The 26,771-nt window shown below is 37.9% G+C and overlaps 1 protein-coding gene across 5 annotated transcripts; it reads left to right on the forward strand.

Annotated features, from left to right (window-relative positions):
- Window positions 1–822: 822 nt before the first annotated feature.
- LOC101851771 (protein regulator of cytokinesis 1) lies at window positions 823–24,964 on the forward strand. 5 transcript variants are annotated; one of them, XM_013089044.2, is made up of 13 exons: window positions 823–954; window positions 7,533–7,806; window positions 8,556–8,789; window positions 9,202–9,372; window positions 9,732–10,029; window positions 10,639–10,796; window positions 11,906–12,004; window positions 13,296–13,442; window positions 14,241–14,369; window positions 16,503–16,619; window positions 17,163–17,351; window positions 20,758–20,817; window positions 22,996–23,078. In XM_013089044.2, exons 1-12 carry the CDS (start codon window positions 941–943, stop codon window positions 20,809–20,811), a joined length of 1,884 nt encoding a protein of 627 aa, XP_012944498.1. In that variant the 5' UTR covers window positions 823–940; the 3' UTR covers window positions 20,812–20,817; window positions 22,996–23,078. The 5 variants fall into 5 exon arrangements, with proteins under 5 accessions (XP_012944498.1, XP_012944499.1, XP_012944497.1 ...); XM_013089045.2 differs by lacking the exons at window positions 16,503–16,619; window positions 20,758–20,817 and adding an exon at window positions 16,287–16,343 and having other exon boundaries at window positions 22,996–24,964; XM_013089043.2 differs by lacking the exon at window positions 20,758–20,817 and having other exon boundaries at window positions 22,996–24,964.
- Window positions 24,965–26,771: the final 1,807 nt, after the last annotated feature.

A 26,771-nucleotide genomic window follows, 5' to 3' on the forward strand; every position in this document is an offset into this window, starting at 1 on the left:
CGTCTCGTTTCACCTCCTTTCCTGCTCTCTAGCAATGTTCTGTCGTCTGCTTAGAAGCTTTCGTCTCCATTTTCTGCCCCCCCCCCCACCCCCTCACCTGCTTTGTCCCTCCCTATACGTTCTTATACTATCCCCCTCCTCTAGGCTCCTGGCTCTTTCTGAGGCCTTTCTACTGCTACTCTTTGGCTCCTTCCTACTGCTGTCTTTCAGCCGCACCCCCTGATCTTCCGGTAGGAAAGATCTACTCCTAGTCTTCTCGGAGAAGGACGAAAAATATCGGAGGTGTCGTGTGAAAGTTGCGCGCGTTAAAGATCCCTTGGAGGTCTAAAATCGATAAGAGTAGGCGTCGGCCGCCACCCGGGCAGCATTCAAAAATCCCTACCAACTGATAATGTTTAATGTGTCCCGCGCGCTCATACGACCTTGTGCAGTTGCGAGCGCCGTAAAACACTTAGGCTACCAAAAACACCACACAAAAAAACGCGAGGCCAACTGGTGTGACAACCGCTTCCCTTTCAAGCAGGAGGCATTGGTGTCTATATTTAGATGTTTTGTTATATCCTTATTGCAGATCTAATGTATAAAAATTAAGTCCATCTTTTGGGATCTTTATTTGGGCACAAAATGTATTGAAGCCTGTCATTATTATAAAAATAAAATTAATGTTAATACATTATATATGCAGTCTCTGGCCTAATACAAACAAGCTAGACCTAACCTAAACTGCTAGACTGCAACACACTTCATCGGGACCGTCGTCAATGTTGGACGACGGGATATGTTTTGTGATCCAATCAACAGCTACCTCTCATGCGCGCAGTTCAAAATAGGCCTGCTGAACGAAAGTTGAATGATGATGGTGGTGTAGTGTAGGCTAGTCTACCTGATACCGATTGACTGTTGAAGGATTAGTTGTGTTTTTAACCTTTATTCACCAGCCATGGATGGCCCGAGGTACATAATTACTTAATTTCTTTGTTGCAGTTGTAAAAGATGAAGACTTTGTTATATAATATGAATGACGTTTATGATTCTTGACCATGAGCTCGAACGTCGAACGAACCGTGTTATTTTACTTCACACTAATGATGGTTGGCTTTACGCATGTTTCATGACATGATGTCTCTGTCTGTTGTGTGTCTGGCTATGGTTATAGTGTTATAATGTTATAATAATGGCATTTTTGAATGTTGTCAGTATCCTCTTTCTCTCCTGTCTGGAATTTCATCGTAATATCTCAAGATCTAGATCTAGATTTTAGTTTAGAGTCAAGAGTAGACCCTGTGTGTTTGGGTTGAGTTCCTGCAACAACAAAAAACACGCTCTGACTGCGACAAGGGGCAGGGGGGAAGCAGGAAGTGGGGGTTTTGATTGTTGAATCTTCAAATTTGACTTTGGAATTGATTCAGTTCTCATGAGGCCTCATCAGCTGTCACCATTTATTCATAATTTAAATCAAGCATCTAGCCTAGATCTTGTGCGTCTGTCTTTTAATGTTAAAAAAACATTACAGTTCAGTACAGTTACAGTGGTGAGTGGTGTCTACCTACTCTAACTCTAACAGAAAACGGACTTTTGCAGAGTGTGTACGTACACGGTAACCGGGCACCTAGCCTCAATATCCACGTACACGGTAACCAGTAACCGGGCATGTAGCCTCAATATCTACGTACACGGTAACTGGGCATGTCATAGTCTCAGTGTCACGTACAGCAGGTCAGCAGGGCAGGGTAACCGAGCAGTTCAGAACTCGAAGTTCAGTTTTTGTCATCCGGTGTTGCCTTCATCCCCACCCCTCCCCCGACTGTACCTTTAAAAAAAATCAATAATCCCCCCATTCCGGAGCCCTACTATACTTCGCAGCGCACAGACTTTGATTACTTTGAATGAAGGTAACCCCAACAGGTACTCACATTACTCACAAACAAGATGTGATGCACACAAGCAGGTTCACTGACTGGTCACGATAGTGAGCCCGACAAGACGCTTATTTATGACTTTCTTTTTTTTTTTTTCAGCGACTGCACAGCACAGGACAAATATTGATATATTTTCATTTCGGTTACCGTGTACGTAGATACTGAGTGAGGCAAGGTGCCCGGTTACCGTGTACGCAAACTGAGTCTCGGTGCCCGGTTAAAACCCAGTACGTAGCTAGATACTGAGTCTAATTTACCGTGTACGTAGATACTGAGACTAGGTGCCCGGTTACCGTGTACATAGACACTTCGAACAGAAAACCCCTGGGGAATGCAGGCCTTTTTGCTGCTGTTCTGCTAAGGCGAATGTTGCTGTTTGGAGTTTAACCAAATTGGGGGGGGGGGGCTGTAAACTGCAAGGATTATGATACCTCACACACACACACACACATGCACGGGTCCTGCCTTATTGCAGGGAGGATGTGATGTTATGTCAGAAAGTAAGAACATCTATTTATTTATAAGCAGTGTTGGAGCATCAGTTGTAATACATTAAAATCTATCTCGCCGGTAATTTATGCACAGTGGCCAAGACTTTTCCCCTCAGGCTCTTGGAGGAAGGTGGCTCTTGGTGAAAGTGTGTGAACTTACCCTCTACTCATTTTTTGCCATGGCAGTTGTTTTGTGGAGGTGAAAAAGAGGTGTATGCACACACACTGAAATTATAGGCCAGTGTCAGTGTTCGGTTTTTGAATCTTCAACAAAAAAGTCGTCAGATAATTTTCTCTTTATTGCAACCAAGATTACTGTTAAAGGGATTTGTAATAGAGGAAAAATTACGTTACACAACGGGGTGTCTGTTAGGTGGATGTTGCTCTTAACTGGATTGCTGTTTAAGTGGATACCACTGTATCATGCATTTGTCTGTGTGTGTATCTGAACATGATGTGTTATGTCAGTGTGGGCCTGTTTTTGAAAAATAGATACTTTGAGGGGGGGGGGAGGAGGAGACAGATGGGACACATAGACTGTTCTGTAGCAAGTTCCTTTTGAGGTCTGTTGTTACCTTCTGGATAAACACCTTGGGCCGCTAATATCACCATTATTTTTAGTGGTCCATGAACAATTTGAGGCGGATGCTCTGGTGTGGTTTGGTCCTTCTTTCGTTTCTTATATATATGTATCGTTCTGGTCTTTCCTTTTTTTTTTTTTTTGTGTTTGTTACTCTCTTGTAACCCCTCTAATCTTTTGCACTTATAATTAATATATATATATGACCTTTGTCACAGTGTATGTGCAGTAAAACTTACTAAAACTAAGTGAATGATTTTGTTGTGGGAGGGGCAAATGGACAATGACAGGTTGCATGCCTCACGACTAATCCTTTTAAGCGAAAGATTTGTTACGTGATTGTTAAGGGGGGCTTGGCATTTATATATCAACATGTTTTTTTAATCCATTCTTTTTTTTTTTAACTACTATTAGATCTACCAACTGTAACCTTAGGTGAAAATATTTCGATTCAACCATGCATTATTTTGTCCAACCTCTTCGTTACCGTGGAGATGGGGGCCGTCTTGAAAAATAAACAAAAAATACGTGCATTTTGTGGTATATCACCATTCCTATAATTTTCACTCTTTGGTAATTTTTCTGCTTAAAATGTCTTCTAGTGACATAGTTACATAAAGAAAAATTTGATGTCTAATTTATCCTTTTTTTGGTACTTTTAAAAGCCGATCAATGTGAACCATATATTTTTATAAGAAAATACACCCTCCCACCCACTACTAAATATCAAAGTGTAAAAAAAAAAGTAAGACATATATATGGTTCAAAAAATAAAAATCTTTCTATTTGTAGAAATGTATAAAAGCCAGCCCCTAGCTAAATTTGAAGACTTATCTCCAGAAATAGTAAAATGGTGATGTACCAACTGTGAAACAAGACCTGAAAAATAAAGTTTTGAGAAAAATGACGTTTCAGTTTACACTTCTTAGCTGACATGCCAATGCTATATTAAGTGGTTAGTAGCCAAATAATTAATATACCAATGAGTGTTCTGAACCTAACTTTAACAATTAAAAGCCCCTGAGGGGTAGTAGTTAGCACTCTGCTGTTCCTCTTTTTAAAAATCTTTTTCATAGCAGTTTACTGTTTTCCATTTAAAACAAATTATTTCAACCAAATGTACTTTCCATCTATATTTATGAAATAATTAATATTTTTAAAGTAAAAATAACGCTATTTAAAGTCATTTCCGAAATGTGTTTCCTTTTTCTGGAAAAAACATACACAGTGGCAATTCATGCAGCAGTTTCTACCGACCAACCACATCAAAGATTGTTTTGCGCTCGTGTTCCTATTTGAATGCAGTAATCGACTGATATGGCTGATTCGAATACTGTTGACTACTGAAATCGTAATCCTTCCAACGGTATACAACACGGCTATGTTTGGCTATGATGGCAAGCTCTATGGTTCAAACAATTTCTCTTTTGTGAGTTCTTTTCAACGTTCGCTTTACGGCTGACATTTTTGGGATAGTGTGTTTCCTAAAATACTAATTAAAGACACCTTTATGGTGTTTTTCAACAGTGTGACCGATACCGTTGTAAAGTAGGATGGTTCAACTTTCAGAATATGCCATAACCTCGATTTCAATATATTTTACAAGAAAAACGATGTGAAACGGACTGGAATCGACCACTAACCTGACCTATGTTCTGGTCAGCGAGTGGCTCAACAATAAAGGCAGCCGAATGGATTCTGATGGTCTGCTTGTCTAGTGTTAGGAGCAAAATTTATAGCAATCCATCGGTGCAGGGGATACAATAGTCACTGTGGGGAAATCATGGACAGACATGGATTACGAGACAAATGACTACAGAGAAATATTCCAAAACTTCTGTTCTTTCATCATCTTTGTAATTGGAGAGAAACAATTTTCCCACATAAAAGGATTCATAAAGGCTACTTGGGTCTCGCTGGATGGAACAGCGGAAAATCAGATTGACCAATTTTGCATTTCCCAAAAGTTTAGACGCTCATTGGACGACGTCCAAGTCTTACGAGGAGCAGGCATCGCATCAAACCACCATTTGATCCTTGGGAAAATGATACTGAAACTGAGAAGATATGCGTAAGTCACGTCAACTGGAAGTCGTCAAAAGTGTGAAGTGAGCCTTCTGAAAGACCCAGTAAAGAAGAATGAGTTCAAGTTGGAACTGAAGAACAGATTTCGATACCTTCAAGATCTCTATGAATTTGACGTAAACAAACACTGGGACAGGATAAAAGAGGCTGTAAATGCAACTTGCCTGAGCACCCTGGGACCCAAAGACAACACCAGGAATGAATGGATTTCACAGGACTCTTTTAGACAAAGTCAAAAGAAGAAGAGAGCTGAAGGCCAAAGTCAACAACAGCTGTACCCGAACTGAGATACTCACTGCACAACAAGAGTACACTGAACTAAACCGGGAGGTAAAGAAGGACAAGAATACCTGGCCGAAAGGGCAGACGGACACATGCAGATTGTACAGCTGGCAACAAAAACTCTTTGTGGTAGGTTCAGCGAGCCCACTCTACCAGTGAAAATCAAAGGGGGAAAAGACTAGCTTCAACCCAGAGGGGCAACTTAACTGATGGAGAGAACACTTTGATCAACTCTTGAACAGACCACCTCCAGAAAACCAACCAGAAATTCTTCCAGCCAGAAATGACCTCCCAATAGTTGCGGAACCACCTTCGAGAGACGAATTTGCAGCAGCTATAACATCACTGAAGTCTCACATGGCAGCTGGTCTCGACCATATACCATCGGAAGCCCTTATGGAAGATAAAGATACATCAGTGGAAATTATTATGCTCTATTTGAAAAGGTTTGGCAAGAGGAGAAAATACCATCAGACTGGAAGGAAGGCCACCTAATCAAGCTGCCTAGGAGACCTCAGCAATTGTAACAACTACAGAGGCATAACACTCCTGTCCATACCTGGGAAAGTCTTTAACAGGATACTCCTGTAGACAATCAAGCTGGCAGCAGGCGAAAAGCTTAGAGGAAACTAGGCAGGATTCCGCTGAAACCAATCATGCGTGGACCAGATCGCTACTCTGCCCATCATTGTTGAGCAATCGCTTGAATGCAATTCACCACTCCTGGTCAACTTCATTGATTATGAAAAGGCGTTTGACAGCGTGGACAGGGAAACTCTGTGAAAACTCATGCAGCGTTATGGAATACCTGACAAACTCGTCGAGCTTGTGAAGGCCACTTATCATGAAACAAACTGCCCAGTCTTCCACGAAGAAAAACTCAAAACCATTCCAGGTACAGACAGGTGTGCGACAAGGATGCTTGCTCTCACCTTTTCTCTTCATACTGACTATTGACTGGGTCATGAAAGAAGCCACCAGAAGCAAGCGCAATGGAATACAGTGGATCTTTTGTCAGCAGCTGGGCGACTTGGACTTCGCCGATGACCTTGCACTGCTCTCTCACACACATGCTCAGATGCAAGAAAAGACCAAGGAACTCAACAGCCTATCAAGGAGTGTTGGCCAACGTATACATCCAGGCAAGTCGAAAGTAGTGAAGCTAGGAAAAGTTTCGAGCCCTGCTGTGACAGTGGGAGACACTCCCCTGGAAGAAGTGGACTCCTTTACCTACTTTGGAAGTGTCATCGATGGTAAGGTGGAACTGAGGCAGATGTTAAAGCAAGAACCGCAAAGGCAAGTTCAGCATTCAATCAACTATCAAAAGTCTAGAAAGTGAGCAACATCTCACTGCGCACCAAGATTCGACTCTTTAAATCCAGCGTCAAGTTTGTCCTTCTCTACTGTACTACGGCTGCGAAACTTGGAAGACAACAAAGACAAATAAAATGTAGGAAAAGATTGTTCTGGTGGTTGTCTTGAAAAGGTGGCTTTTAGACTTAAGTTCAATGGTACTGAAGTGTTTTTATAAAACAAAATGCTACATAATCATTCCAGCATTCCTGGCCTAAATCTAGGCTAGCCCTGCTTGTCAGCACCACGATTGCTGTTTATTATAATTCATTATTAAGCTAAATATGTGTAAACTTCATGGATATTTTCATGGTTATAGGTAGGCAACTCAAAAGGATTCCCAGTACCTTGGCGCCTGTTAAGAGTACTTTACAAGCGCACTAGTTGACCAACACCAGTTTTTGTGCCTGACCTATACTCCTTTAAAAGATTTAAAGAATGTCATTCCTTTGTGTGACAAGGTATTTTATAGAGTCACCAAAACACCAGACACAAATGATTAACGGACATTTCCCTTTTCCCTGGGGTGTTTTTTTTTTTGGGGGGGGGTAATGACACTTAATGACACTGTCCAAGATGTCGTACTGTCTAAGACAACCGCTTTTCTCCTTGACAATGGGTGGCCATCATAGACAGTTTCGACTGTATTGTGTACTTGATTTCACCATCTAAACATGAGACAAATTTAATATTGTTGTGGATTGAGTGAAGAGCAAAAGTAGTTTGCTTTACTATTACTACAAGAAATTAGCGCTAAATGTCTTTGTAAGTTCTGTCATCGATTGTTTGTACTGAGGTGAGTTTATTTAATTTTTTTTCCAGGAGTCTCAGTCCTACCCGAGAGCAGCAGCGATTTGCCATCAATAAAGTCGTGGAAGCCTCACTCAAATCTTTACATCAGATCTGGGGTGAAATGGGCATTGATGAGAGCCAGAAAAAAGCTCGTGGTGACATGGCAGTTGAGCATGTTAGAAATCTGATGGGTGACATGGTGAAAGAAGAAGAGAACATGAGGAACAAATTTGCTAAGACTGTTGAGGATTTCACCGAACAACTCAACCAGCTTTGTCTGGAACTGGCTCTTCCACATGTCAAGGTGAGGTGTTCTAGAGGTTCTGTAATAAGAAAACAAAAGTCCTTGAAAAAGACACGATCAGTTGTTACAAAATTTTTTAAAAATTTTTAAAGAAAATTCACTTCTCACTAGCCAAATGAATATATGCTTTGTGCTCCTACTCTTCACACACACACACACACCTAGAAATTGGAATTTGTCTTTGCATTAAGCCCCACCCCTTGATAAATGATTCCCATTTTTCATTGAACAAAACTTTGCAGTGTTCATAACATTACATAACTTTCTAGACCATGTAATGCTCCGCTTCTTCTGTACAAGTGTATATTGTGGGTGGTTGGCAGGGGCTCCGGTGTGATTTGCTTCTTTTTTTTCCTATCAAACAACTATCATCTTTAAAATCTCTCCTCCTTTTTTGTGTTTGTTACTCTCTTGTAACAACTCTAATCTTCAGCGGCACTTATATGACCTAATTGTGTTGCAAGTGCTATAAAACGCTTGCTAAAACAAAAACAAGTGGATATTGCTGTCTTTTAATATTAATTGCTCATTATCTTGCTTTGGGGGGGTGCAAAAAGTGGGCATTAAAAAAGGCTGGACCAGATGTCAAATGTTTCAGCTTTTAATTTAATAAGGGGAGATTATTTTGTTCTTATTGGTTCCTTAAAGTCTAAGATCACATTTGCCTGACAGCCATTTCTATTTGATTCCCAAGCTTTTGCATGCTTAGAATCTACTCTTTATTGTCAGAACTTTTTGACTGATTGCAGATGGCAGGAGGGTTGACAATGGTGCAGCAAGAGAAGATACTGCGAGCAAAAGTGGAGACGATGACCAAAGAAAAGAACGATCGTGTCAGCAAATACAAAGAGCTCCATGCTCGTGACTTGCATCTGTGTGAATCCATGAGTACTACACCTTACTATGTACCCTCAGGGTCTGTGCCTACACTAGAACAGCTGAAAGAGTTGGAAAAGCATGTGAATGCTTCGCAGGGTGAAAAGGTATGTTCCCGTGACATAAACTGGTCTTGTCGTCATTCTTTCTGACTTTCCTATCTCTTATCTTCAACCTTCCTAATGAAGAATGCTTCCTAAGACTGGACTACTTTTTGTTTATTTTGATATCATTCTCATACACCATGTCATGTTTAATTCAGTATTGTCATATGGTGTTGAAATTTTTAAGTTTCACAATTAATTTGTCAGAACTTTCTTCCTGATTTTCCTATGAGTATTGTTATGGATTTTTAGGATTAAATCGACTTCTTCTTAGTAGTCTGTATGTATTTATTAGTGTAGATAGAAAGCTAGGCTGGAACACCATGTTAAAAGATTCATGGATACACCTTTCTCTTCTATCCCATCATGAGTGATTTTTCCATCTTTGTTAATTTTTTATTAAAATTTCAAACAGGATAAACGTCACGCAGAGTTTGTGAGCACCAAGCAGAAGATAGTGGATCTGTACAATTCCCTTGAAAATGACCCTGACACGTCTTTTGGTCGTGATCTCTTGTGTGAAGAAGATGACACCTTTGTTTTGTCCTTACCAAACATGGAAACTCTAAAGTCTCTACACGAAGAGGTAAGAAATTATAAATATAAATGAATAAATGTATAAAATATCTTTGCAACAAATGCTGATGAGCCATTTTCCAGGCGCTGGAGGGGCAACATTGCTACAAAAATTTTCATACTAATGTACGCATGCTTTTTCTGACTTTTAAAGGAATCTATGTTGTTTTTGTCTAAATTTCCAATTGAAAAGATAACCAGATACAGCATTTGTAGAGGATCATTGTATCAATTCTGGTGGGGGACATGCTCATGATAGCAAAAAGACATTTAGGTGCAACGTAAATGTGTTTGCCTGATATTTTTTTTCAGTGACTTTAAATATTGATGTGATATGATATATGTTAATGTGTTTCCCTATGATTTCAGCTCCAGAAGAAAAATCAAGAGATGAAGAAGGAAGCAGCTGGCTTATGGGATCATTTGAAAGCATTGTGGAATCGACTTGAGACTCCGGACATTGATAGAGAGGAATTTGAACTGAACAAAGAAGGCCATAGCAAGAGTGTCATTGCGGCTTTGAGGGCTGAGATTGAAACATGTGAACAATTGAAATTTCAAAACATGCAGAAATTTGTTCTCGGAATTCGCAATGAACTTGTTACTTGGTGGGATAAATGTTACTTCAGCCAAGAACAACGAAATGCCTTTAAACACTATACTGATGGTGAGTTTATTTATTGGGGTGGGGGGGTGTTCCATTTTAATACGTTGATGCGTTTTTTGAAAAGCATATTAAATTATTTTGACCTTGACATTCTACTGAATGTGCTCTACAAGACCAAGAGTATAGAAAGCCAGTGGGCAGCGTCAAAGGTATGAATTAGCATGCAGGAAGCATGATTTGATTTTATATGTCCATGCCACTTCTCAAAATCTATGAGCTCCCAAAATTTTGAATGATCTAAATGTATTATATTGAAAGTTTCATCGTTACTGTGGGGGGTTACTGTTACTTTATTTTTAAAATATATGTGCAGCAGGAGTCTTTATAATAGAACAGATTGTAGACCCATCTAACTGGGTTCCCACACTCTCCCCTCAAGTGAACAATTGGTGGTGAGCATGTGTGTTTATTATGAGGTCATTAAGTAGAGATGTATAGTTAGTTTTTGTTTTATAATGAAGTTAGGTATAACAGGATTTAGTGATATTTTTTTTAGCGTCCAAAAGTTCAGAACACTTTACCAGAGCTTTGTGACTGTTGCATGACCCCTTAAATGGGGTCCATTGCTGATTTGATTCGTCTAGCATTATTATCATTATTTTAATAAAGATTTATTGTATTCTGCTCCAGAGGATTTCACTGAACAACTTCTGGATGTCCATGAGAAGGAACTAAGCAAAGTGCAAGAATACTATAATCGGCGTCAACACATCTTGGAAAAGATTGCACAGAGAGAGAAACTCTTCAAAGAAATGATTGTATTTGATGTAAGTTTTCATGGCTATCTTTTCTCTTCACAAACCACTTAACACTCCTTGGACTTAAGTTGTTGGTTGACTTAGCCCATTAAAAAAAAACTTTTTTAAAAATCTGATGGAGGTCCCTGCTCATTTCGTTAAGCATCATTGTGTTGTGACCATGTTTATTAAATTTTGAAGAACAAAAGGCTAGTTCACTGTTAACAGATGGCCACATTATACAAAGGCGATCTCAGACAGTCACTGAGTGTAGGCGTCAGTCTGCATAGCAAATTTGAGCCCTGAGGAAAAAAAGACAAGTGCAGTGGGCAGGGAAACAAGCATCAAGTTCATTGTTCAATATGACCCTGTCCGACGCAGCCTTGTAGCCCCTCTCCATCCAGCATGTGATATACCTTAAGTTCTTGCATTTGGCTCAAATGGGAGTGCGATGTATGGGGAGAACAGGCATTGGCATGCTCAAACTTTACAGTGATCCCATTTGGGATAAACATTTATCTACTCGTCGGGAGTTAGAATTGAGATGTGATCGCATTGCCAAAAGTAGATGATCAGCTGTGTGTGCCTGGGATTTTTGTTCAGTAAATTATGGTCTAAAATGTGGGATCTTAGCCAAATTTATTTCCTTCATAGCGGGATTTCAGGAGTGACGTGACGTGTGTAGTAAAAATTCTGTTGTCTTAAACTTAAAACTATGGGGTCTTAATCAAACGAACGGGGATCATAAGTATCTTAGGCGCAGTCTACTATTCGCGGATTATGCAGGCATGGTTGCTTAATAAGTTGTTTTTCTCCATTTTCTTTACACCCATTTTGCTTGGGTAGATAAAATATTGTGTGTCTCTTCTTCTCTCAAGAAAACTTTGATTTGTCTATTGTACAAGTTAAAGTCACTTTTTTTGATTGTCATCAGAGAAGAAAAGGCTGGCTGCCCTGGCAAAGTTTGAATAAGGAATCCTTATTATGCTTTCTGTGTGCTGCTACTTGAACGGTAATGAACATTTATGCGCTGTTTAACTGCTCTATTCTGTTGTAATGTTTTTTGTTTGCCCAATATTTGTCTGGTGCTTCAATATATTTGATATAGTGCTGGACATTTTTATATTCTTCAATTGCAGGAAAAGGCTAGTGATCCCAACAGATTCTTTAATGACAGAGGGGGAAAGCTGCTTCAGGAAGAAAAGGCTCGTAAAAAACTCATGAAAGAATTGCCTAAGGTAAGTTTGTTTCCATTACAGCACTGAATCGCGTTTTCAACAGGGTTTTGGTTTGTTTTTTGTCATTGTTTGAAGTTCAGGTTTTCTACTCTTCGTAGTACAGTCAAACCTGCACAAACGGCCAGTTTCCATTTCCCCCTTGCGTTTTTTTCTATATAATTTAACTGTGTAAAACGGGCACCTGTCCAACGTGGCCGCTTCCGCCATATTTAAACACACAACCCCTATCACACCAAGCAATAACACATGTCTTAAACGGCCACCGTAGTGACTCCATTATGTTTTGTCATAAATTGTGCATTGTCCCCTGGCGTTGTATGCGAGCTGTCATAATTCAACCACCTGTTCTTGTTGTTAGGTAGTCCCTCCAACGATCATGTTGTGTAGGCCCCTCCCACTGTTGACCAATAGGTAACAAATTTTCTGCTGCTGGTGAGGTAAGCATGTGATTCCCTCATAACCCATAAAAGCCCCACTCAGAACTCATACACAAATCGTAAGTGAAATGAGTGGTCACTGTTTACCCAGTCTGTAACAAAGTAACAATGGGCGTCGATATGAACTTGCGACAAAAGCGCTGCTCGTTCTCCGAGTGGTGGCGACCCATGTTTCTTTTACATGGGTGGCCGTCTTACGCAGGTTCGACTGTATAGCCAAAAAATTTCATGATTTATATTATGGAGAATAGAAAAGGAAGTATCAGCAGCAAACAGATTTTTGTCTATTCATTGGTATTTTAGTTCTTTATACTTTCGTGTGTTTTGACATAATAAGCACTCCTGGCATAGCATGGGTGGAGGACATAGCGTATCCTGTATGACTCTTAAGTAAACATGATGGAAAATGAAACTTTTTTAAGAATGACATTTTGCATTTGAAAAACTTAATCTTTCTTGAGCTTTTTGTATTTTATTTAGGATATGACTGGGTCTTTTTTAAATGAGTTTCACTTCAAATGACAGGTGGACATTTGAAGAAAAAAGTTTTGAAAATTTTCCAGAAATCATTCTGCTAGAAATACACTAGAATCTAAACATCCAAAGCTCTCTTTGAATTGCTACAGGTAGGAATAAAAAATTGAAAGCTAATTGCACCATCAAAATGTTAGCACCAAGGCGAAGGTGACACTTTCTTTCTTTTTTCTTCTTTTTTTTCTTTTTTCATTTTTGTTATGATTTGTAAAAGTTTTCGCTATGTTCTTGCTTATTATAGCTTAGATTGTGTTATACCGCATTCAAGGAGAAAAATGTAGGAATTACCTGTGTTAAATAAGCCTTAATTTATATTTCAGGTGGAAGAGGAGGTCACAGAGACGGTGCTAAAATGGGAGAATGAAAACAACAAAGAATTCTTGGTGCATGGCATGAGGTTTCCCCAGTACACAGTAAAACAGTGGGATGATTTCCATCTTCATAAAGAAGAACAGAAGCAATCCAGGGTAAATATATACTGGTCATTTAATAGAGTCTGAATGTTTTAAGATACAGCTTTCTTTTTTCTGTAATCCTTTTCTTCTCTCTCTCTCTCTCTCTCTCTCTCTCTCTCTCTCTCCCTCCCTCCCCCTCTCTCTCTCTCTCTCTCTCTCTCTCTCTCTCTCTCTCTCTCTCTCTCTCTCTCTCTCTCCCTCCCTCCCCCTCTCTCTCTCTCTCTCTCTCTCTCTCTCTCTCTCTCTGTTTTATCATGTATGATTTGTAGATTAGTTTAAACTGCAGAGGATTAATCATTATGCCACATGTCTGTCGGTTCTATACTTGCATCCTTTCTTATATTAGGTGTTGATTGGGCAGATGGTCAAAGCCACATGTATCTTTATTTTGAACTCCTGTTGTGAAATAAATGGTTCCCATATTTGGTCAACGTTTCACTTGGTTGGGAAAAGTTCCTGCCTCTGTGTTCGCATTGCATTTCAGTCAGTGTTGGATAATGTACAGGGCTTCCTATCTAATATTATGGTGTGTGGGGTAGGGGAAGGGAGCTGTATACACTCACTGTCTTTTGGTTCATCATATGGCTGTTTTACAAATTTATATTATTGCAGGTCTTCATCATTTGGGCTGAGAGGCATTTCAGTTGCAAAGTGTACTTTCTGACAGTGGTTGCCAGTCTCGCTTCTTCACAAATCCATTTAATAACACTTTTGGTATTCTGGGGACTTTAAAAAAAATTTGTCTTGCAATTGCGTCTGATGGCTTTTTAAAATGTTTTCTTCTTTTTTTTTTTTATACTCGCTCCATAGTTAAAAGCAAGGGCAAAGCAGACTCAAGATGAAATGCTCTTTGGCAGCAAGACTGTTTTGAACACACCAAGCAAGAGGAGAGTTCCAACTGCTACAACGCCTCTTCGGACTCCTTTGAAGGCGAGAAAAGTAAGTCGATTTTACCATGACTTATAACCATTAAATTTAATTTAAAAGCAATTGGTTGTTTTGTCCACATTCATCCTCATTAATACACCACAAAAGAAAATTCTTTAGTTTTTATATGATCAATGATCATCACTCACTTTAACCCCTTCTGTGCCATGTGCCCGCTGATTTGGCGGGCCTATTATGATTTTTTGAGTAATTTTTCAACTTTTAAAGGGACAAAACTGTGTCACGACTAATCCTCATTGATATAGCAATAGTCTCCTGTGAATCTGAGCATCATTTTCATTGTTTTGAAGAAGTGAAGTGTTGATGTTCTGAGTTGTGTTTTTGCATCCAACAGACCAGTCTATCGACCTTCCTTTTTAGCTGCAGAAGTTCTTAACAAAATTATGAATGACTGTAACAGTGATGATAATGATTTCAATTGAGTTTCTGAGTTAAGGGCTTTATGTGACGCGTGTAGTAATTAATTGGAGCAATTTTCCCCTGCACAGCTATGTAGCTCATACCCGACAGTGAAGGGGTTATCCCCTTCGTTTTCTTCGTCTTATTTTCTTACATGGCGAATGAGCCACGGTGCTGCTGTGACATACAGCATTCGTCGTGTCTTTCAAAGCGTGAGGACGTTCATCATCGGTTGTATTCTGCATACTGTTTCTACTAGATGGTTTTTGTAGAACTGATTGCAGATTCACCTTCGGGAATATTTCTTTCACACAAAGAAATCTTTTCCTTTAAGACGTAGTATTTGTTAAACCGGGTCTAATTATAGGAAACTGACCACAAGTCTAGCTCTACTTTCTGTCCCTTGGGAACCAACCAAAACTGTCCCGTGGAGCACGAACTCACCCTGTGTCACGAAGGGGTCATGCTTCTTTTCTCTCTCTCTCTCTGTCTTTTTTTTTTTTTTTTTTTTTTTTTTGGAAATTGTTTCTATTGTTTAGCTGGTCTGCTTATAGATCAAAATATCACCCATTAAGTAGTCAAATTATTTTAGATGCCATCACTTTCTTCGGTAAACTCAGTTCTCATTATGTCTTAGGCCTTTTTTTGTCCTGCCCTTGTTAATGTTTCATTTTTTTTTTTTTAACATCTATCGCCCTTATCTCCCCTCCCTCTTTTTTATGTTTGTTACTCTCTTGTAACGAGCGCTTTAAAACCTCTACTAAAACAAACATTTCTACAACCCCTGTCTTTGACACCTCAGGGAAGACATCTATCCATGGCCATATTATTATTATTACGAATATTTAAGCCATGTTACTAGTTTTATACTGGTTGCTTACTAAATCGTAAGTCGGTGGGTGGGCAGCCATGTCTAATAATTTTGCTTCGTACTCTTTATAAAGTAATGTAAACAGCAGCAATCATTGATTAAAGACAGCATGATACATTAAAATACCTTGATTGCTGTTTTAATTATTTAGCTGAAGTTGAAATTATGCATCTATCTACATGGGTTTTAACCTTGTTTTGTATTGTTCCGTTAATGTAATATGTTGGCCTTCACATAGTTCCCTACTATCCTGTATTTGAAAGTTGTTTTGTTATATATCAGAAAACTGGAGATATTAACTTTCATTTGATGGGTGGAACACACACTCACTCACACACACACACACACACACACACACACCAAGCACATCGTTTAAGATTTATTCAGTGTGGCTGTATATGAGATTATATAAACTGGAGTTCACTATTTCTGTACTTAACTGAATGAAAAGTGATGACAGAAGTACAAAAATATCAAAGTTGTAAGTTTGATCTTGTTTTTAACTGCCAAATTTAACTCAAACAGTCAGTCCATTGTCATTTGCTTGTTGAGTTCTACCTCATATCATTTTTGTCATTCCGTTGCAACAAAACACAGCACATTGAAACATCTGATCTTGTTGCCTTGCTCCTTTCAAGGTGGACCACTCTTCAGTGTCTATCAAGGTGAAAGTGGATTATAGCTGTAAACACATGGTGAACTGAATTTTTTTTTTCTTCTCTTTATTTATTAAACATTTGTTTTGTTCTCTTTTTTTATTACATTTTGTTTACCCAGTTGTTCCTAACAATTCAGTTCTAGCTAACTCATTTTGATTTTATTTAATTCACATGATTAACACGTCACGTTTACAGATGAATGACTTACCAAAGACTCCTAACACGACAAGCAGATTGCCTAACCACAGCAGGGTTCAGCACAGTACAATGATTCACTCTCCCTTTTCAAGGCAGCCCTTGTACACACCCAAGGTAAAGTTAGAGGCCAATCTGAGGACTGGTAAATTATTTTCTTTTGATGCCAGAACATTTTAGAAGCTGTTTGAATTGATGTATTGTATAAAACCAGAGACATTTCAGGACTCTTGTGACTTCTCATAATATTTTGTTGTTTGTTTTATATTTGGGTGCTTTTGGTAACATTTCAGCATTTTACTGACCTTCGTGTTGTGCTTTAATCCATTTGTTTGGCCACGTAAACTTAAACCCTTGAGATACGTGTTGATTGGAAATAGGATTCTGAATCAACACACAAGGTTATATTATTTTGTAGTGCATGTGGAAGTTAATTGCATAATTGAAAATATTCAGCTTCCTTTTTTTAAAAAGACTTAAACACATCATTTTTCACAATTTTTATTGGTTACTTCCCATTCAGGGTTGGCTGTATACATATGACTGAATTGCAGTTACATTTTTTTATTTTTTTGGGGGAGATAACTTCGATAACTTTTTTCCCCAAGCCATCTCTCAATTGAAGTATTTAAATAAATTCATTTATATATTCTGTCACAGAAAACTCCTCTGGCCACATCATCATCCAGAAAGCGCCGATCTATAAGGCTAATGAAAAAAGCTGCTACAGAGAGGAAAGCTACCACAAGCAGACGCAAGTCCCGCGAATCGTTCTCACACACGACGGTAAGCAGCGAAGATCACGGCTCCACGACACTGGCCTCCACGGGAACCTACAATGACTTTGCTGTACGCTTGCCTGGATGTTTCTCCGCTCCTTGAGTGTTTATTGGTTTTTTCTTTTACTTTGTTTTGTTCCCAGTGTTTGCATGGTTTGTGTGTGTTGCGTTTTGAGAGACAGTGTTCTGTTCTGTCCAATGTTTCATGTTTTGTTTCAAAATTTGCGTGGTTTATTCCTGCTGTGTTTTTAGGACTACGTACTTGTGTGTTTTTTAACATGTTTTTGAAATATGTTTAATTTTCCCTTTACTGGATTTTAGGTTCAATTGAAAATATTCTTCTAACACACAGCTCCTCACTGGGAATGTATTTCTTACTATTGGCCTGTCAAAGGTTGAATAACATATTTTCTAATTACTCTATCAATGTTTCCAATCTTCCGTATTTTACGGAAATCGGTACATTCTGAAAGCTAAGTAATTGCTGCCTCATTGTATAAAATGAATCTGTACAAATTTGCGATGGAGTAGGCTTGCCTCCTCATCTTCTTGGATGAGTTCGGATATTTACATTAAGTCTCAGCGATAAGTTGTATAAGAAACTTGCCAGACTGCGCATATCATGTACTCAACCATTGTCCCTCTACACTTTTTTTGGTGGTAAGTCTGCCATATATTTTCACATGCAAAACTGATAAAATCTGGCTAGTAACACAATTTTATAAACAACTTTTTCCTCAAGTGAGAAAGTTAATAACATTTGATCTTTACCTTGACTGGTAAATCTATGCTTTAATCAAGTAAATTGAATTGTGTTCTTAAACATGTGAAAAAAAACATAATAAAAAATAAACTTTTTCAAATGTAATTAGATCTAGTTTTAGACACACTGTCAGGATGATTCAACGAGAGCATGATAGGCTAGGATGAAAGAAATTATGACTGTGAACTTAAGAATGAACGGTTAGGGGCTGATGCTCTTAGTTTGTTACTTTCAAACACGAAAATTGAGAAAAATAAGAGTACACACTGGGGGATTGTATAATGAAGATTGATCTTCCCAGATTGTCCTGTCAGTGGTGTAATGACATGTTGAATTATAGTGGCAATGGGAAGGGGAACTTTCAGGTATAAGCTAATTCTAATTAGGTCAAAAATTTGTTCAATGACGACATCAAATGTTTTGGGTACAGTTGAAGAAATCGGATAAAACAAGACAAACTCTTAGTGACAAAAATAGGTATTATGGGTTGTTGGCGTTCTTTCCAAATGCCATTTTCAACCCTTTATACAGACTACTTTCAACTTTCTAAAAGCACAAAATTTCAGCTTTTGAGGGGGCTTCACACCCAGACGCTGTCCCTGGACCCTGCTGGGGGTCTGTGCTGACCCCAGACCTTCAACATAGAATTTTCTTTACTTTTCAGCTGTGTCCGTTGGAAGCACTGCTTTATCATTTTTTCATTTCTGTATGGAAAGTATTTGGCTTAAACACGAGTAAGAACAGGGTTAAAATATGCCTGAACAGCCTAAAGGTCTTCTATTTTCTAAATGCCAGCACAAAATTATCTCTTCATGAGGTCAGTTACGGCGTGTGCGCCAATAGAAAAACCCTGCAAACCACACCATTTTTCCCCCCTTGGTTTTCTCAAAAAGTGAAATTTTTAGAGGGTGGGGTTACAATCATTATGATTTCTCCTAATTTAATCTCCTTGAAAGTTTGCATGTGATTGATGATCTTAAATATGGCATGATTTGTCTGAAAAATAATTGTGCTTGTGTGCGGTGGTGGGGGTTTTTTGTTGGGTTTTTTTTTTTTAATGAACAGGATTTTTCTCAGCTCTAATTTCTGGATTGATAACAACTCAACTATAATTTCTTCCCTTCGTGTACCCGATAAAACTTTGCTAATGTAATCACCCAAAATTACCTCAGATGTTAGCTAATATATACCGCCACTAATACTCACAGCAGTTTTCAATGGTATTGCGCTAAAGGTGATTGAGTAATTTGATACACAAGTTAATATCAATCTGTGGGCCTGATGCCTCTGTAACACCCTATGTAGAAATCAAAAAGTCCATTTTATCATCAGGAAATGGCTCAAATCTGTGTTTTTTTTGTTTTTTTTTGTCTTCAAAGTGTTTCCCTGTAAGAATCATTCTGATTGGTTACTGTTTTCCCCCCAAGGTTGTTTTTCTTACATCATTTTGGGGACATATTGTATAGAGGACAGATTTTTCTGAAACTGTTAAAACCCTGGCATATATATGGACACTAATTTCCATGTAAACAACCTCCTGTAATATTTCTGCCTTTTCAAGGAAATCCAGTGTTCATGAAATTTGCTGCAGTAGAAAAAGATAGAAATATGCTTCTTTCATTATTCTCTTTTTAGTGTGTCATAATAAATTTATAAAGCCATTTTCTCTTAACTGATCTCATGGAGTCTTGTGCCCTTTACTCTGTGCAATTTTCAATGGTATTGTTCTAACGGTAATTGGGCAATTTGAGCAAGATAGATAACATCATTCTGTGGGCCTGATGCCTCAATCTGACCCTGTGTGGGAACTAAAAAGTGCTATATTGCATTTTACAGAATGCTCTAACTGAACACAAGTAAAGAAAAAAGTCAGTTTTCAAAGTGTTCACCATCTGACAAGTTTTCTCAGAGCCTGGCACAATTATCAGCTGACTTTGATTTTTTAACAGCCGCCTTATTTGCTTCTCAGAACAATATTGTGCTTGCACATGTACAATTTCTTTCTTTTTTGACTATATATACATGTCTTTGAATGGGGACTGGGGTGGTAGCATAGGGGTTTAGTGTAATATGTTTGTGTGTGTACTTTATATAGTTTTCCATTTCTATAACTAACATGCTGAAGACAGTACATTGCCAGTAATGCAGAAAAATGAGACCTTTAGTTCACACTTGAACGGATGAGGCAAGGTTATTTTTATTTATAAAAATTATCATTCCAGGCTTAGGGAGGTTTAGTTGAGGCTCGTTAAATGTTGTTGTTTTTTAATGTCATGTTGAAGCTGTGAACATGTGTGTGTTCTCTGTCTTGTGTTTTTGGATGGCTCTAAATCAATGTTTTTTGTTGTGTCGTACGTTTTTGCTGCTTTAGTCATAACTTCTCATCTACTGAGAGCAGTAGATTTTTAAAAAAATTTGTGCGACTCCAGTTGGTCTATCCAATTACAGTGCTATTTTTCAGATTAGCTAAGTAAAATCAAAAACAGCTAATTAAGGATGTAATAGTGGAACTGAAAACCAAAAAATCTTACAATAAGTGTTCTAATTAGTAGTATTACAAACTTAATGTCACAATTATCTTGCTTTAACTCTAAGAAAGTTCATTTTATGTGATTTGCATACATCTCTTTTAATAGTTTTAACTGTGATTTGCATACATCTCTTTTAATAGTTTTAATATTTTTTCCTTTTTCATTATTCTTGTTCTGATTAGAATTTAATGAGTGCCTCCAAAACGTCATCGCCAGAGGTAGTGCATCATGCTTAGTTTCAGGTGAGCATGCTTTCCATAGCATGCTATTCTTCTGCAGTTTAATTTCTTTTTACTTACCCCTTCTAGGCTTTAGCTCACTGCATTCGTTTTTGCTTAAAACTACTTTCTTTGTGTTATCAGGATTGGGTTACGATACCTTTGTATATATAGTGTTATACACATGTAACGGGCTTTGGATCCCTCTTGCAAAATAATTTTAACTACTACAAACAACATGACTATATTTTTTTATATTTAGATATATATGCTGTTCATGGCATGTATTTTGCAAGATTACATGGGTTTTTGTGGGGAATTGGATGCGGATGGTGTCGCTGATTGGTCCCTTCTTTTCTTTCTTGTAGCTTTATTATTATTAAATTGATCCATTACTCCAACTTAAATTTTAGGTTTTATGTCTGTAGTAAACCCATGGTGTTTTACCTTTGCCAACTTGGAATAGAATCACTAACACTACCGTTTTGAATATATATATATCATAACTTTTGTTTCTGAAAAATTAAGTTGGGATCCCTCAGTTCTCCGTGGGTGGTTGGCGGGTGCTCTGATGTGGTTTGCTTCTTCTTTCCTATGAAACATCTATCGTCCTTATCTCCCCTTCTTCTTTTTTATGTTTGTTACTCTCTTGTAACACCTCTAATCTTCTGGCGCTCATATGACCTATTGCAGTTGCGAGCGTCGTAAAACCTCTACTAAAACTAAACCTCAGTTCTCCAGACATTGGCCTCTTGTTCCTCGCTGTTTTATTTCAAAGCTTCTGTTTTCAATTCTGCCAGTCCATATACTCTACCTTCTCGCGAATCATCCTCAAGCTGTTCTTTGCACCATGTGAAGAAGTTTCACAATTCTTTTGAGACTTTTGTATAGATTTGACGCACTTGCTTTTTTCAAAGCCTACTTTTTGTCTTGGGTTTTTTAAAGATTTTAATCAGTAAGTCATGTGGGGGTCTTACTTTAACTTTTTGGAGAGAGATGATGCTTTGTAACAATAATTTGTATCCTGTTGGCATAGAGACAAAACTTCTTCGGTTCTCCTAACTCAGATTAGTTTTGAAGAGAATTCAATTGTTTATCACTTTTTTGGATAATATAGCAAATCTCTTTTTAGTTAAGGAGGGACATTTTTTTCCAATAAAAGAATGTTAAGTCAGAAAGGAACAATACATGATTTTAAAAGGAAGAAAAAATTTCTGATAATTTTGGTCTTTATGCTGTTGCATAAGTATTTTCTTTGTAGTATAACTTTTTTTCTTCTTTTTTTTTAAACAGTACATATGTACTTGCAGATCCCAATGGTCTATCACAGCTTCTCTTCCTCTCCTCTCCCCTCCACCCCCATTTTGATGACTTGCAATGTGGCTTGCACATTCATGAAATGTTGTTTTTTTTTCAATGATTTAACACATTTGGGAAACCATTACAATTGCTGTGCATTTGAAAAAAAAAGGTTGCAATTGCATTTTATTTTGATCCGGTTTTCATCACTGGAATTATTTATCCGCTTGTACTGACTGACATACCTTTAGTGGTTTGGGGATTTTCCCTTTGATTCTTGAGTACATAGTCAAGCCTGCTCTGTCAACCACTTAAGACAATCACCTGTACCAACAACCATTCCTAACCTCCCCCTTGTGTTTTTTATTATATTAAAAGACACATTCCAAATTTGGAGAAGTCCACCTGTCTCAAACAACCACTTTTCTTCTGACAATTGGTGGCTGTATTGGACAATTTCGACTGTAGATGTTCGGCAATATTTATGTATTTTTTATGTAAAAGTAAGGCTTTGTAGATGACAGGGACAACCACATGTAATAAGTAGCACAGTTAACATGTTTATAGCTGTCTCTCACTGATTTTTCAGTCTTTGCTCTTCAGACAACTAATTAATCCGTCTCGGGTATATAATGCTTTTTTTTTTTTTTTTATAACCTATCTTGATTCTATTTTGTTAATGTCTGTTTTATTTTACTGTACTTTACAAATGTGCCATGGTTGTCTCTTATATTCAAGACAGGCTTATTTACTTTTTCTCTTTCCTCCAACTTTATCAAGTTTTTTAACATGATTTGTGTGTGTAATTTGTGAACTTTAGGAATGCTGTATATAGTGGTTTAAATAGAACTGACATTTTCTTTTTTTTCCTTGAAATTTACCTTGGTCTCAATATTATTTCAGAGTGGTCTGTCCAAGCCAAACTGCAGGAGCAGTGTCGTGCCGTCTGGAATTCTCTTCCCTCTCAACAAACGCTGACAAACCTGGACTGGACAAGCAACAGATTACTGTCATTACTGCGGCGGCCCATGTAGCCTACATCAGCATACAGAACCAGAAGTCCCACAGGGTGGGGGTATCTGTGAGGTTTTCTAAAATGGTCGTGATGCTGCTATAGGAAATTATACAATGTACATGGAAATAAATTTTTGTAACACTTTTGCGTTATGGAAGGCTATATATTATATATGTGCATATTTATTTGTCTGAAATTCGAAGTGGTCGCTAATAATAATGCAGATGTGATACTACGTTAAGAGTGACATGCTAAGAAAACAGATGTACTCTCAGAAATAAAGGAGGGTTTACCTTTATCTTGCTGCTTTCAAAATGCAGACATCTTGATTTATCTGAACCACAATTGTCAGTGTTGATAGGTAGATAGGTTTATTTGCCCTTGTTCCCCGAATTTTTAATGGCCTTTTGGCTGATGTTCGACATAAGCTTGTTGAAATGGTGAAATTGTCCTCAAGATGACTTTACTGTATTGAAAGGGCAGTATAACAGATGTTGTCACAGGTTTATTTCGAATATATTTTTATATCGTTGTGAAAGGGACACTTCAAAGAACGACTGTTTGAACTAACCATACTGTCCTCTACCGTAGCTAACTAATCCTTTTTGCCTTTTTTATGAATTTGTTATTGGGCTACCAGGGTGTTTTCATGGCAGCATATCTCATGACTCGTTCGAGCACTATAATTTATCATTTAAAAAATCATTCCATTCAGAAAATAAAAGGTAGCACAAATGGATCATGATATTGGTTACAATTTTACACAATCCTTGGCTGACCTGAGGATACTGAGCACCGCTTTCTCTCCTGGCTTCTTTCATTCACTTTTGTGCCTTGGCTCGCCTATTTTTTAAATCTGTTTCTGTGTTGAAAATTTCTCTTTGTCATAGTTGTCCTAAAACTTGTGCAGCACTGATCTGATGTAATTTTATTTTATTCTCGACAATGGAAACTATTGATGTGTAGCAGTCAAAGTTCAACATTTTTCTGTTGTCTTTTGACTGCTTCTCACCCCCATGTACATACTATAGCTGTGGTGCTTCTGTAAAAAGTTACTCTAGTAATCAAGTACATTGTGATGCAGCCCCCTCGTAGTTACATAAACTTAATGCCCATTTTCTGCATTTGACTTGTCTTTACATCTGTCTGTCTGTCTGTCTGTCTGCCTGTCTCCAGCACTGCTATGTCCCTCCCTCATCACATTGTGCTTCTTCCACTGAGATGATTTCCTTTGACTGGTTGTGACTTCAATGACAGGAACTCTACATTACAGCCTTCCTGTTTTTAATTATTATATAAATGCTGTTTGAATTGACCAATAACAATAAGTCTGATAGATTCATGTCTCGCCTCAATTTTGATCATTCAGTTTGTTTGCATGTTGTAGGTTGGGTTGCTGAATACTGCTGTAGATAGCTGGTGTTATAATGTTATATTTGTAGTCAAAAGTATTTATTTCGCCAGCATCAGCTTTAGTTAAGTGTATACTTTTATTAGCTTGGATTTGGACAACAATACTTATTATTTATTAAATTGCATAAACATCTCTATAGCCTTATTTTTTAGCAATTGTATGTGAACCTTTCTTTAGGCCAAATTAACATTGTAAAATAATTCCCACCAAACTTAGTTTTTGTCACGCTGATCATATTCATCATACAAAGTTCTTATCTCTTAAACCCATAAAATTATTCCTTTTTTTTTTCGACCAGTTGTAAGTCATATTGTGGCATATTATATATATGTATACATTTCTTATCTAGTTCTACAGCAGATAGTAAAGAACATTAGTAAGCTGTAAAAAGTGTACATTGAATTACATCAGTTTGCAATAAATTGTTTTGCGTTCACAACATATCTGTTTTTGTCTTTTGGTGAATTTTTTGTTTAGCCTCACGTACTTGGTTTCCCTACAATTCCATCATACTGACATACTCATACAATGCAATTTTTACTTTGGACAAAAGTCCCAACAGATCTTCTACTTGAACTTCTAAAGGCTGTCTTCACAGTCAAAACTGCTGTAATGACCACCTGTCCAAGACAATCACTTATTAATACAAATGACTACTTCCCATTTCTTCCCTTTTTACATAAAAAGGACTGCTGGTAGGCCTATAATACTATGTCATTTCCCTGATCCAGCAGCCATCTGAGTTCAAGCCCTTTGGCCTGTTGATATGGCAAAGAATTTATTGGATTTTTGTCATTGTGGGAGTGTTCCCGACTTCAGGGAAGAAATGACACTGTCCCAAGACAACCATTTTTCTCCACACAATTTCAACTGTATTATTACCTGTACGAGGGGCATACCAAAATTTTTTTTCCTGGCCATGAAGGAATACAGGTACAAAGCTGGAATTTGAGATGAAAACCAATCATCTTCCAAGAATGCATGTCAATTTTGGGGAATTTCTGATGACTGGTTTTGCCACCAGCGCACTGTAAGTGAATAGGGGTATGTTGTTCTACAGTTTCAACATTAAAAAAAAGAAAATTGAGCACAGGGCAGTAATTAAGTTTTGCTCTTGCAAGGCAAGGAACAACAGGATATTTTTACAAAGATGCATGCCACATATGGAACTGATTGCTCATCCTATGCATGATGAAATTTTGGTGTAAAAAATTAAAATGCGGATTCATGGATGGACATTGAAGATGGTCGCCCAGTGACAGCAACAACAGAAGAGAATGTGTTGAAAATAAAAAAACTTGTGTTGTCTGATAGGCGGGTGACAGTCGAATTTTTGAGCAAAGAAACTAGGCCTAGCATTGGATAAGTTACGAACCTTAGAGAACATTTGAATATGACCCAGGTTTCTGTGAGATGGGTCCCACATTTGTTGACTCCTCAAAAAGTGCAAACTGTGGATTATTATTAAGAATTGCTTGGTCTGAATGAAAAGGATGAAACTAAATTTTTTGAAAGACTTGTAACCTTGGATTGGATGAGACATGAATCCACCACTACGATCCTGAGTCAAAATCTGCATCAAAGAGTGGAAATCACCCTCGTCTCCAACACCAAAGAAGGCAAAGGTGCAGCCATCGAGAGGAAAAGTGATGCTATCGGTTTCTTGGGGACCAAGAAGGAGGGATATATCAGAATACTAGCTGGGCCCCCTTTCGATGAAAGGAATGATCAGTACATTAACATCAACTGAAAGTCATTGGCCTATTATAGTTAGCATACACTCTACTGGAATGGAGCAATAAATCTTGAGAGAAAAGTCACACACGTGTTTCCAAGTTGCCAAATTATATATAATAGATGCATAGAACGATTCTCTATTTCGCTTTCGTGGTTGTACACTCCAGAATTTCAAAGGTGTGGAATCAATGCAGACGGTTAGTGAACGGAAACCTCATTTGTTTACAATGGTGTCTTAGAAGACAGACTTTCCCAAGATTAGAACTCTGTGTGGACGAAACAAAGCATTTTGGAAAAATCAAAGGAAACAGTTTGCATGGATTTTTAAAAGTTAGGTCCTTGCCAAGTGAAAGCTGCGGACGCCTGCAAAGTTTCAAAGGTGTGGGTTTGGTAATAAGGGAGGAGTTTGTGCACAAAGCCTCTCAAGTCCACTTTTATATATATAATATATAGATTATGAAAATGGATTATATATATATATGGTCACTGAAGACCACTATTCTTACCAACTAA

Source organism: Aplysia californica, unplaced genomic scaffold (genome assembly GCF_000002075.1).
Source record: "Aplysia californica isolate F4 #8 unplaced genomic scaffold, AplCal3.0 scaffold00864, whole genome shotgun sequence".
NCBI lineage: Eukaryota > Metazoa > Mollusca > Gastropoda > Aplysiida > Aplysiidae > Aplysia > Aplysia californica.

What these genes read in the sequence shown, in the direction of transcription:
- LOC101851771 (XM_013089043.2), top strand. An exon ending in CTTTAAACACTATACTGATG is followed by an intron (nt 10,030 to 10,638) that starts GTGAGTTTATTT and finishes ATTTTAATAAAG; the next exon opens with ATTTATTGTATTCTGCTCCA. An exon ending in AGCCCTTGTACACACCCAAG is followed by an intron (nt 16,620 to 17,162) that starts GTAAAGTTAGAG and finishes ATTCTGTCACAG; the next exon opens with AAAACTCCTCTGGCCACATC.